The 13,483-nt window shown below is 36.1% G+C and overlaps 1 protein-coding gene across 4 annotated transcripts in view; it reads right to left on the reverse strand.

Annotated features, from left to right (window-relative positions):
- Nucleotides 1-13,483, reverse strand: part of TRIM37 (tripartite motif containing 37) — a 119,532-nt gene that overhangs the window by 10,587 nt on the left and 95,462 nt on the right. For 3 of the 4 annotated variants that reach the window (XM_069078028.1, XM_069078027.1, XM_069078026.1), the window contains 5 exons: nucleotides 12,086-12,283; nucleotides 9,033-9,341; nucleotides 6,149-6,280; nucleotides 4,473-4,662; nucleotides 2,435-2,553 (listed from right to left, as the gene is read on the reverse strand). In XM_069078028.1, coding sequence (XP_068934129.1) covers nucleotides 2,435-2,553; nucleotides 4,473-4,662; nucleotides 6,149-6,280; nucleotides 9,033-9,341; nucleotides 12,086-12,283 — 948 coding nt within the window. Of the gene's footprint in view, nucleotides 1-2,434; nucleotides 2,554-4,472; nucleotides 4,663-6,129; nucleotides 6,281-9,032; nucleotides 9,342-12,085; nucleotides 12,284-13,483 lie in introns of those variants that run through there. The other variant, XM_069078029.1, reaches the window with a different exon arrangement.

Consider the following 13,483-nt stretch of genomic DNA (forward strand, 5'->3'; position numbering starts at 1 on the left):
CAGCCAAGGGCAGAATGACACCCGTGGCTGGTACTGAGACTCAAGCCTTCTCTTTCAAGCAAAACAAAAATAAAAAAAATTCAAAGGGTACAAAAGCTCCTTTTTATCTAAACTGCTCCCTCCTACCAGCCCCACAAGGCCATTTCTTTCCTCCCAAAACCTTTTCTGGAACTTCAGCTATATGCAAACCGCTTAGATATCTAATAATACCTGACTAATCAACAAATTAATCCAAGTAATTTTCGAATGTCCTGATGGTGTTTTGCATTTATGTGGAAACTTTATTTAAAGAATGGCAAGAACAGGACAGCTAGGTGGCACAGTGAGAGTAAAGTGCCAGCCCTGGAGTCAGGAGGACCCCCAAGTTCGGTTCCGGCCTCAGACACTTAACACCCACACCCACACCCACACACACACACACACACACACACACACAAAACTAGCCATGTAACCTTGGGCAAGTTACTTAACCCAAATTGCCCTCCAAAAGGCAAAAAAAAAAAAAAAAAGAATGGAAAGAGCTTTATGAAAGTAGAGCTCTCCCCAAAGCATGCACACTGAAATGGAGTTTGTTGCTGTTGTTTAGTCATTCAGTCATGTGTGACTCTTTGTGACACCATCTGAGGTTTTCTTGGCAAAGATATTGGAGTGTTTTGCCATTTCCTTCTCCAGTTCATTTTACAGATGAGGAAACCGAGGCAAACAGGGTAACACAGCTGGTAGGTGTCTGAGGCTGAATTTGAAGTCAAGTCCTGATTCCAGGCCCAACGTTCTATCTACACCACCTGGCTGCCCCAACATGAAGTTGGCATGCATTAAAAAGCCTTATCTAAAAAGACCCCTTCTTCCCCTTGCACATTTCAATACTTTCAAAAGAGCTAAACTGTAAAGTTAGCCCAAAATATGGTCAAGAAAATATTTCTGCAGTTCATGAAAGGCAAAATACTACTAAATTAAGGGGTTGGTTGGACGAGGTAGGTCCCAAAATCCCCCTAACTCTAAATTTGATTACTGTATCTGTGTTATTCACATTATAAAATAATTTATTTTCTCTTTAATAAATTTTAAGTCTAAAATCTTCTGCTGTTTATGCCTCACCTGCAGTGGCAACTGCTAATTAAATTTTACTCTAATTACTCAAATAATCAGAATTTAACTTATAAGAAAGCAGACATTAAGAGACAAGCTACATATATAACCTAAAACATATACTAAAAAAAAAATCAATGCAATAATATTTTAAAATATCATTTACCAACAAGAGGCAATGGTGCAAGCAAGCCCTGCAGGTTTCTATGTATGTCCTTTCAGAAACATTTCTCAAATAACCGTTTCTCCTGGAATAGTGTTGCACCTACAGGAGTACACTGCGTTGTACTGACTAAGACTGAGGACATTTTTAGCCTTCTGTAACAGAAAGACCTTCCTGCAAATGCCAACACCTACACAATGTTGCACACGGCAGCTAGAGATGAATGCTGGCACCTTAATATAGGCTTTGAGCTACAATTCATCCGTCATTGAAATTCAAATGAGTGCAGAGGTGGAAGGCGGCAGACTTTAAGGAAGAAATGAATTTTTTTTTATGTCAAATATCAATAAGAAAGTCAACATCCTTTTTTTTCTAACTTCTAAAGGACACAGCAAGGGGAAATCAACACTTCCACAAGATACCATCTGATCGAAGAGAACTGCAAAATGTTTTCTATGCCTCAGACAAGTAGAGAACAACGAACTTATATACTGAAAGAAGTACTTACAACTATAACCAAATGTGACTTAACAGAAACGTAGTCTCTTATGAGTTGAGACTTTCCAAAACCTAAAAAACTCTGTTCACAAAAAAAGAGAGCAAAGCAACCTATGCTATTTTTTTAAAAGCACACATAAAAAATTATGGCTGACTTTTCTATCAATTTATGTGCATTTTCAACATATAGTAGACTAAATATATTGTAAAAGACTTAAAAGTAATGTCACTTTACCTACTTAACTAATATATAATACCTCTTTCTACAGAATACGCATAACCTCTTTAAAAAATATGTAGGGGCAGTTAGGTGGCACGGTGAATAGAGCACCAGTCCTGGAGTCAGGAGGACCTGAATTCAAATCAAGCCTCAGACACTTACTAGCTGTGTGACCTTGGGCAAGTCATTTAATCCCAAGTGCCTTGTCTTACCCCCTCCAAAAAAAAAGTGTGATGTTTTGTGCTTAATTAGCAAATATCAAATTCAAAAAATAAAATGTTATGCTCAGATTAAAGATTGCCTGAAATTAAAGATTCCTCATAAAATAAGCACTTTAAGAAACTACCCTCAAAACTAGGCGTGTAACCTTGGGCAAGTTACTTAACCCCAACTGCCCTCCAAAAGGCAAAAAAAAAAAGTACAACTTTTTAGTCAAGATTAGTATGACTTCAACTTTTATTTACCTTCTTCAGGCACAGCTGAAGCCCCTTCTGGAAGTATGGCCTGCAACTCCCCAGTTTCAGAATTGTTTTCCATATCAGTGATAGGAGTCCCTTCTATGCGACATCCTTTAGCATTAGACCTTGGGATTTGTAAAGAGATAGTATCTTATTACATCTCTGTATTTAAAAGTCTGTAACAATAAGCAGCAATATTTCTTATAACTCATTTATATCAGCTATTTTGTAAACACACACACACATATATACATAGGTATATATAGGTGTGTGTGTGTGTGTGTGTATATGACACTGGAGAAGTCACTGAACCTCTGTAGGCCTCAATTTCCACATCTGCAAAATGAAGGGGTTGTACCTAATGACCTCTAAAGTCCCTTTCAGTTCTAAACCTATGATCCTATCATCTTGGTATTAAAGTAATTTATGGTTTACAAAGAACTTTTATCCCATAAACTTAACAAGTCTAGGCATAAATCATTAAAATCCAGCACTGACTCAGTATGACTTATGGAACTTTAATATTATTTGAAATTATTTACAGAAGCCTCCTAATTGGAAAAGTATAATAGTCAGGCCTAAAGAATAACATCACATTGTATTTTGATATAGTCTATACCACTTACTTGGCTAATTATTCACATTTACACATAATGTGCAAAATGTAAAATAAAGCACAAAATGGAGATAATATTTAAACACTGATGAATTACTATAAAGTTGAATCAGTATGTTATCTATGCATATTTACTAGCACACATTCAATCATCACTATCATATGTACTTACATAATAATGTGCTATCCTTTTTTAAAATACAGAAATAACATCATTGACCTAAACCAAACAAACATGCAAGTTTATTTTCCTCATAGTGGGAATGGACTCGCATTGATGCTAGGTTAAAAGTACAAGCCTTTTTCAAAGATACCTGGCCCACACAAGGACCAAATCTGTAACTTTAGATTTATTTGCTCTAGCAGCACAATAATATATCACTCTATTCAAATCCTTAAAGAATAAGTCTAAAGCATTTGTTTAGGCAGTAAAGAACATACATTTCCCCTACAATTTAATTCACTAGATTAAAAATAACTTTTTAAACAGCCAGTTTTATCCTAAATCAAAAAGGTGTACTGAAAACTGACTAGGTAAAATGGATGGCAAGACAATGTCCAATCACCATAAAATATTTACTAAGCAGATTATACTGAACTAAAGTGTGGTGTAACATAACCAAGCCACTTCCATAATTACCCAACCTGTTAATTATTTTAAATCGATTGTATACAACTTTTTAAGAAATGTCTCTAAACTTAGATCCAGACAACGCTGTTCTACTGTTCAAAAATTTGTTCTGTATCCATGCAGAGTAGAAAAGCAGATAGATAGTAACGTCTCATTCAGTAGAGCTAAATAAAATACATTATATATGATTACTCAGTCCTGAAAGGATGAAAGGCCAAATTGACAGTCCCAGGATTTGAATGTATGACTTCCGAAGAGGAATAAGTGGAATTAAGCAAGGTGTACTTAACATTTTGGAAATTCTAACTCTATATTTATGGGAAAAAATTAAAACAGAAACAAAACTGTTAGAGGGTTTTCACTCAACCTAAACAAATATAAAGCCTTATAAGAGATATAAAAGATCACCATCTTATTAAAAAGCATACAATAGCTGGCAAAAAAAAGCCTTACTCTCATTAGCTAATCAGTATTAGTCTTAATTTAAATTAGTCTTAATTCAAATTAATCTTAACTTAGTCAAAATAAGTTTTAATTTGATCCATGATATGACTTTTTTGCTTCCTTCCACATTTACAACTTTTTTTTTCTTGTCAAAGTCAGGAAACAGAAGCTGTAAATACTTATCAGTTATATAATAACTTTTTTTCTATTTCTATTCTTACAGGGTTGATAAAATGGGAAGCTTAATTTGTAAAATATGATAGGCATGTATCATAGAAAGAAAGAAGGAAGATATTTAAAGGGATAACAAAAACAATTCTATGCATTACATTAACAAAGGGTCTTAAATTTACCCCAATGTGACCATTTTTCTTGTCTTCTCCATAACAGGTAAGCCATTTAAACCTGCAACAATCAGAACATCTGGATCCAAAACTTCACACTGTCTGTCTTCTGTTTTGGGCAGTACCTCACAAATGTTGCCATGAGTCAAAGCCCGAGGTGGGCTATGTCTGTTACCAGACTGTGAGCTTCCAGGGCACCCTGAAGAAAATGAATGTTCATAGGTTTACTAGAGTAAAGTCAATGTCTCTCCTGAAAATACAGACATTAAAAGTTATCTTTAAGTATCCACTCAACTTACCTATATATGATTCCCAAATTTAAAATATTTTACTGTTTAGAAATAAGGAAAAAGGCATATTAATGAACTAACACGACCCAGACTACCTTTTAAGGACCCAGATTAGACTTAAATTATCATTACCTTCTTGTCAAAAAACATATACTGATTATTAACAACTATAGAAAAGAATAGAATAAAATACTTCCAAAAATCTTTGGTGGCTCTCCAGTGCCTACTGAATAAAATGTGTAAAGTACTGATCCTGGCATTCTAGAATCTCAAGCATATAATATGGCTCTAACCTCTCTGAACACCCTCACAAAACACTATCTCCATTCACATAATCCACTCCACAACCAAACTGGACTAATTCTCCATCCCCTGTTTTCTTCCTACTTGCTCCTGTTTCTATGCTGCTGTGAATGTAATGGACACCTGTACCCACATTTCTATTCACTGACACCCCTCTTCTTGCTTAAAGGCCCAATTCTGATGCCACCTCCTCTCAGAAGCTTTCCCTGCCTCTCCCCCAAATATAAGTAGTCTCTTCCCCATGAAATTCCTCACAGAAATTTGCCTAGCCTTTTCCTTCAACCTCACCTGTCATGAATTTTTGTCTCCTTTGTTACTTAATTTAAATGTGAAGTTGTCCTCCCATTATAACAATCTTTTTAAAAAACCTTTTATTTATTTATTTTTAGTTTTCAACATTCATTTCCACAAGATTTTGAGTTACAAATTTTCTCCCTGTCTTTCCCCTACCCTCCACCCAAGATAGTGAGTCTACTGAATACCCCTTTCCCCAATCTGCTCTCTCTTATATCCTTCCCCGTCCCCCCCCAGCTTTCTAGTAGGGCAAGATGGATTTCTATACCCCATTGTCTGCATTATAACATAATCTTGAATGCTAGTAGGCTAACCGTTACCTATAAAAATGAAACCAATTGCAGAAACAAAACTCTAAAACTTGCTGCTTTTAAGAAACATACCTAAAACATAATGTTTTCATATAGATTCACAGTAAAGGTTTAGAATATATAAATGGCTTCTTCCTCTAAGACTAAAGCTAACCAGTTAATATTAGTGTCAAAAGATTCTTGTTCAACAAGTAGCAGTTACCAATTTTTAATGAAATCAGATCAATGCTAAAGCTGCCAACTTTTCAAACCACATCATGTTACAACAACTATTTATGGAATAAAATAGCATTTCTTGAAAGCAGGAACTGTGTCATATGTACTTTTATACCCCTGACACTTAGGCACTTGGCTTTGCATATAGCAGGTACTTAATGCTTTGCAATGAATTACACATTTCAACACAATTTTTTGTGTCTTTGTAGGTCCAACAATAAAAACATATGAACATTCACTATAAACACCTACCTAAGCATTTTGGATTTACCTTCAGAGGAAGTCGGACAGTCTCCCTTTGGGCGATGATTGTTTTCCCCACAATCCACTGCTCTTCTTAGTGACAAACTTCCAGCTGTCCCAGATCGGGTAGGTTTAGGAGAACTACTTTTCTTATTTGTGGCTGAAAAGACATTTTAATATTCTTTTCTGTATGCAACAAGATATGAAATACTGCCTCAGCAAGGTACACTGTCTTCCTTTGCACTATGATAGGGTTCCAAGTGCTTTCTCCCAAAGAAGGAATTTCTGTTTCTTAATGATTTACAAAAGAGTCTTCTAAGAACCCTTCCAGATAAGAGACTCAAATGAGTTTGAGCTATCAACTCAACTTATAAAAAAAAGAAATGGAATATGGGGACAAAATGAGGAGTCAATGTCCTTTGAAGTAAAGATACTTGTTATAGTGGAAAGAACAATGGAACTGGAAGAAATGAGTTCTGGTCTTGTCTGATTCTGGGCAAACAGCATCATTTCTCTGGGTCTCACTTTCCTCCTCTGTATAACGAAATGTTTGGACTAGATAAGCTCTAAAAGCCCATCCTAGCTTCAAAATTTTATGAAATCCTTCTATAGAAACAATCTCCTCAAGTGAAAATTTGGCTAACACCCCAAGATAAACTATCTTGCAAAACTGAACTTACTCCATTATAAGAAAAATGGTTCTTCAATGAGGACAGAAACTTCAAATTCTTTCCTAATAAGGCATCTAGAACTGGGCTGGGCCTTTGACATGCAAATGAAACTTAAAACAAGGTCATCTAAAACTGAAAGCAAAGAAGAAGGATGGTTCTCTGTAAACACCCGTATGACTGAGATAAGTTTACTGTAGCTTTTAAGTCATACCTCTCATAAGGATCACTGAAAAAAATGTTAGGACTTGAAAATCCACTGAAAAGGGAATAGAATTAGATAATCTGAAAGACTGAAGGAAAGGGAGGATGGATAAAGTGAAATAATATATCTTGAAGGTGACATTTAATCAAAAGAAAAAGCAGAGGTGAGGGAGGAAATGTGATTCCTAAACTAAACTCTTACCTGGAATATTTAGAGTAGAGTAAACAAAAAATTTTAAATAAAACATTATATCAGTCAAAATAGGAGGAGAGGGACAATTAAGACTATACTGATGAAAAGTAAGATAAATTTAATCTTAGTTTGGTACAAGGGGAAAAGCTATGCAAAGGAGTAAGGAAAAAAAACAAGGAACATCTTATGCTGATTAAATAAAGGAAAAAAAGACAAAAATGGTAGGAAAATCAAACAGTTATAGTCTTGAATACTAATGGGCTAATTTTACCTATAAAAATGAAGCCAATTGCAGAAACAAAACCCTAAAACTGGCTGCTTATGAGAAACTAACTAAAACAATCATGTTTTCATATAGATTCAAAGTAAAGGACTGGAATATATAAATGGCTTCTTCCCTCAAGACTAAAGCTAACCAGTTAGTTAACAGTGTCTGAAGATTCTTATTCAATGAGTAGCAGTTACCAAAATATCCCCCACTCTCCAATTCTCTATGAAACCCCTGCTAAGGGTAATAAGCCACTAAAGAGTCAGCTCTCTCCAAATGACCTCTCTCTCCCTCCTACTTCATTTCCTTTTCACCCCATTTAATCCTCCCATATCACTTATTTGGACCCTGAGAGACATTTGGCTTAAAAAACTTTTAAAACAACAGACTAAGATTCAGGGAGACCAAAGCAAAACTATAAAACAGACCAAGTTTGTCTTCAGTACTTTCCCTTTTCTTGGTACCAATCTCTTCTACTGCCCCTACTTAGAATTCATTGCCTTCCTACTGCCTCTGAGTGTTCAGAAAGCTTCAATGCTATACTTTAACCAGGTCTGCACTAATCTGAAGTAGTCTGTGATTGAGGATCACCCCCCTTCACCCAATTCCTAATCAAAAATACCATCCTTTAGAGTCAGATATTAAACTGTATTATTAAGTTATATTCAAAATGTAGCAAATATATTTATTCCTTCACTTTCAGTCCTACCTCTGGCTCACTTATTACAGCTAATAATTGTTTGGATAGTTTAAAAAAGCGTCCCTCTGGGTTTTTCTATTGTTGCTACCTACCTTTATCAGAGGGAAGCTGGCACCTTAGATGCCCAAAGAGTCCTGGGACAATTATTTATTGTTCTTTTTAAGGAACTAAAACAAAAGGCCACCCTTAGCCATGGCCCCAGATGTCAGATTTACTGGCTCATAGACAAATAATGGAAAACAAAAGAGGGTAGGCAATAGGGAGCCTGGAACCAGCATGGCTTACAAAGGGAGCATTCTTTCCTAAAATCAGATCTGAGTTTAGGGTCAGATCCGGAATAAAGGTATACATAACCCTCAACAACATTAATATTTGTATATTAGCATTGTAACCTTGGGCAAGTTACTTAACCCCAACTGCCCTTCAAAAGGCAAAACAAAAAGGAATTTTGTATATTAACAGGTCAAGCATTTCTCAGATGTTTTAAATATGAAAACAAAGGTTTCCGCAGTGGGGCAGAACCTGTAGTTCAGCTTCTCCCAATGCTAATTCACTAATTTAGAAACTATACACAGGGTGTAATTCACCTCTTCACTCTACCATCTGCTCTACCTCCATGACAGCTTCCTTGCCTACTTAAACATAACTCTGCCAGGAGGAGTCCTCACTGATTAGTGACCTCCACATCTTGAGAAGCCCTACCCTGCTGCTCACTTTAATTCTTGCTTACTTTCTGGTCTGCACCATCTGTCAGGGATGGGGTTCAAACCCGACACCTGACTCCTCATCGTAGGTTCCTTCTACTATCAGTGCTTCTAGTTCCTTAGTTTCAAAACTGACCAATAAGTAAATGACATTATAAGTTTCTTTCCCACTTACAGTTCCTCATGTAACAACTTGTAACTGAAGACTTTGTCAGAAGTTCCATTCCCAGGTCTTGTAATTTGCCACAGCTTTCTGTGGTACAGGTAGCCAAAGACACCTGATCAGCAGAAAAAGAGCTGGACTGGACATCACAGGACCCAGCATTGATGCTTCTTACTTCCGATAGTTGGTTTTTCATATCAGACATCTTGCTTCTCACTTCAGCCATTTGTGTTTTGAGTCTCTTTAGCATCTTCAAGTCTGGAGGCACTCTCCACATTGCCTGTTGCCTCCTCTGATCTTTATCTTTTCGAGCATATGAGGCTTCAGGGAGAAAAACCAGCTGCCTTAAAATTTAGTTTTAATAATACATTTAACTACCTCCTACCTTATATCACAGACCTTCTTGCATGTCTGAATATACATAGTTACATCTGGGAAAGTAAGCATTAATTGCATCAGTGAAAATCAAGATAAAGACAGTCACATTTGGGCCATATTCAACCTAACCATTCAAATTAGCCTATAAATTCCAATTTGAATTAAAGATAATTTGAAAACTCCAAAATGAGAAGTTAAAAGCTACGTCCCCCTGGACACTTAACTGTGGAAATTCCTAAAATTAGGGTCTCTGGCAATTAATTCTGTTCACCATATATGATTTTTCATTTAAAAAACTGTGGTTAATGTAATGAAAGCTCTGGCTCAAAGTACTTAAAGTAGCAAGAAATTTGTATTAGCTTCTCGATGACTTCTGATAGAAGAAAAAAGAACTCATATTAGGGAGACTATATATTAACATGCATGCTTTGCTTCAGCATTAGAATAAGAAAAAAATGAAGCAAAGGGAACTAACTACAATCTTTTTTTTATTTCTTTTTTTTTTTTTGCTTTTTTTGGGGGGGAGGTAGGGCAAGTGGGGTTAAGTGACTTGCCCAAGGTCACATGGCTAGTTAAGTGTTAAGTGTCTGAGGCTGGATTTGAACTCAGGTCCTCCTGACTCCAGGGCCAGTGCTCTATTCACTGTGCCACCTAGCCACCCCCAACCACAATCTTAATAGCACAAAGATTTAAAATGAAAAGCACTGAACAGTCATTTGTTTTTAAAAGGACAAATGGAGCCATTTCAGAACCAGATGGTCTACTATTTCTGTTCCACTCTATTAATCCACCGACCTGTGATTTCAGATTTCAAAGTGATCCCAAATGAGGTACTGGTTCTGTCAATTAATGATATTAGTAACATTTTAACCTGTCCAGTAACTTTACCTATCGATAGAAGCTCACAGGCACATAATGCTTTACTGTTAATAAAGCATTCCCCTAATAAAACACTGTTGACAAGTAGTAAAAATATTATCATCCCCATTTTACAAATGAGGAAACAGGTGTAAAGAGGTGAAGTAATTTGCCCACGCTCATAGTTAACAAGGGGTAGAGACAAGACTAGGTCCCAAGTCTTCTGGCTCCCCCAGGCTCTATTATATTACTTACTGTACCATGCAGTTAAGAACCAGGAATGCAGCAAAAAGTTCTCAAAACATTAGATAAAATCATTTCCAGGCCTAAATTCCATGGTCCTATGTTAAAGTCCATGCAAGTATCTTTAAAATAGGTACAGTTTAAGAAAGAACATGCACTTTCATCCATTATCTCCTTGCCACTGAAAGCTTTCAGGAGATCAGAATCAGAAAATTTGGAGGGGAGAAAAGCTGCTAGGCAGACAGGTACAGTGTAGTGAACACAGCAAAGAAAGAGAAAAAGCATAAAAAGCTGACATAAGAAACTAAAACCCCCCAGAAATTTAGGGTTGGAGTGAGTACATGAGCAAACTGTCCTACACACTTTGGTAGATCTTTAACTATAGTTTCATATTACAGCACAAAAATAACAGTGCTTAAAAATGATGGAATCATAGAATCAAGAGCTGCAAATTACCTGAGAACCTAATTCAGCAACAATTCCACAAATATTTATATCAAGTGTCTGCTGTGTATAGAAGAACCCTGACCTAGGGTCCTAAAGATTAAAGGAGACATGAACCCTGCCCTGAGAGGCATTACAATCAAGTAGAGAGAGAGGGAATAAAGAATTGTTACATAAAATATTTAAGAAAAAATACATTAGAAGAGTAGAAAGAGGAACAAAGTGCTATGTGAAGTTAAAAGAAGAAGTGACCAAGAGGTTGAGGAAGGGGAAAGGAGAGAGGTCATGATCCCAAATCATTAAGAAAAAGTTAAGACTTGTTCTTAATAACTTCAGAAAGTTGAAAACTCTGAATTAAATTTTAGAAAAATTCCTATGCAAAATGGTGCAAACGTCTTTTTAAACTGGTGTTTTTTAAGTGATCTATACCAAAAATTTGGTTACCAAGAATGATTCATAACCTCTCCTCCAAAAGAGCCCTGGGTAACTGGATTTTCAATGTACAAACATTAATTCCATTAAATTTATGTTATTACATGCAACAGTGTTTCCTTGAATCTGAAAGTGTCCAAGTAACCTTTATGAATAATGTTGCATTATTGAAAAACATAATTTTTAAGGAAAATATCTTTGTAAGCACAAAACAGCCCTATAGCACTTCTCTCTCTCTCTCGCTATAAATCATCTCTTGGTAAAACATTTTTAAACAACCCCACCTGGAAGGGCCTAATAAAGTTTCTTCTAGACCTACAAACTTATGAAAATTTTTGCCAAACATATGCAACTTTTTTAAACAATAGCTCAGAGTGTGTACAAGACTTTTGCCTATGTTATTGATTTGTTAGTCTCAGAGGCACATCACGTAAATCTAACTAACAAACAATTCAATATACTTAACATTATACTTACTTCAGTACCCAAAGATATTTAGAGTAGACCTCTGAATAAAAGTTTAGTTGTAATATTAATTAAATTAATTAAAAGTCAGTGGGTTACTAAAATCTCCCCCCATGCTAATATTTAAAAGAACAGGGCTAAATTCAGTCACACAGAGATTTTCTCTACTACCAATTAAAGTTTAATTTAATTACATCAAGTTAAAGATTGTGAAAAGGTTTTGGTTTGTTGTTGCTGTTTTTTACCTGTGGACTGTAGCAGTGAAGCAGGAGGACGAGGCTGTAAGCCCCATAAATTTTCCATACTGCTCCGGTCCTTAAGGTCCAACAAGTGTATTAAAATTAAGGGATCAATATCTAATAAACTGCTACTAGCTGCAGACCCTGTATTTCCAGCTCGCCTTGAAGCTCTGCGGCTTGCACTTGCATAACCATGGCTACTGCCTGAAAGAGAAAAAAAAAGTGGGAAATATGTACTTCTAATCTGTTTATTTTTTTTTAAATAGAAGTATAAGTGTTTACATTTTAGTGAATATACACCCACAATTCACTTCTTAGTAGCATCTCTTCTGTCCATAGTGATATATGCTATACATCAACAGAATGCAAGCAAGATATCAGCAGAAACCAGCACAAGGCTTAGTCCCACAATGCTCAGGACCAGTAACTGCCAGAGTCTAAGAAACTCTGAACATTGAGAATAGGTACCACCACTGCTTCTATACATAAGAGAACCAAAGTGGCAAGGAAGCCTCTCCTACTACCTATCTCTCCTCTCATTTTTGTCTTACTCCCCTACCTTGGCAAAGGTCAAGCAAGTGTAATTTGAAACAAGTCTCAGGCTCCAGAGTCCTGAGCTTGGGTAATAACTATAGAAGAAGAGTACTATAAGCTCAGAACCAACTCATATTACTCAGGTAACTGGGGTCCTCAGTTGATGCCATCTGTCTCTGTTAGGTGCAAAATATAGTCATGGAAAATGTCATGATGTTTTCTGCATCCAGTTTAAAAGTATTATGAGGATTTGGTCTGTACTCTCAAAGGCAACATAAAATTAGGGTAATAAATGTCATGACTCACTGAAATTATTTAAAAATAAAACACAATGCTATAATCCAAATTTATAGGGTAAGCCTTGCTCAAACTATTCATGTATCCTCTCCCTAATGGCCAGTATTATTCCACTGTATTTCCCTTGAACCCTCACACCCTTAATACCATCAAAATTTATCCTTCCTTAGGGTAAGTTTTGTCAATTTCTGAGAGCCTAGAGCTTTCAAATTAATCAGGCTAGTGTATAATGATAACACTAATACAACATCTGCATCATAAAAGGGCCTGTTAAGGACAAAAATTTTAGATACTCTGATGTCAGACTGATAGAAGAGATATTTGTAATAAGGGGAAGTGAAAGGGGTCTTGTGGTGCCTCTTAAATCATAGGCCGCATGAATGGCAGTTCAGTGTCTAGAATCAGAAAACCTAAGTATGAATCCTGGGGCATCAGTTGGTACACACTGGATTGAGTGCCAGACCTGGACTCAGGAAGACCTGAGTTCAAATGCAACCACTGACTAGTGGTGCAAATCACTAAACCACTATCTGTCTCAGTTTTCTCATCTGTTAAATGAAGATGATATTAGCA

This window comes from Petaurus breviceps, unplaced genomic scaffold (assembly GCF_028583685.1).
Source record: "Petaurus breviceps papuanus isolate PSGF00001 unplaced genomic scaffold, PetGlider_PUasm1.0 91023, whole genome shotgun sequence".
Lineage (NCBI taxonomy): Eukaryota > Metazoa > Chordata > Mammalia > Diprotodontia > Petauridae > Petaurus > Petaurus breviceps.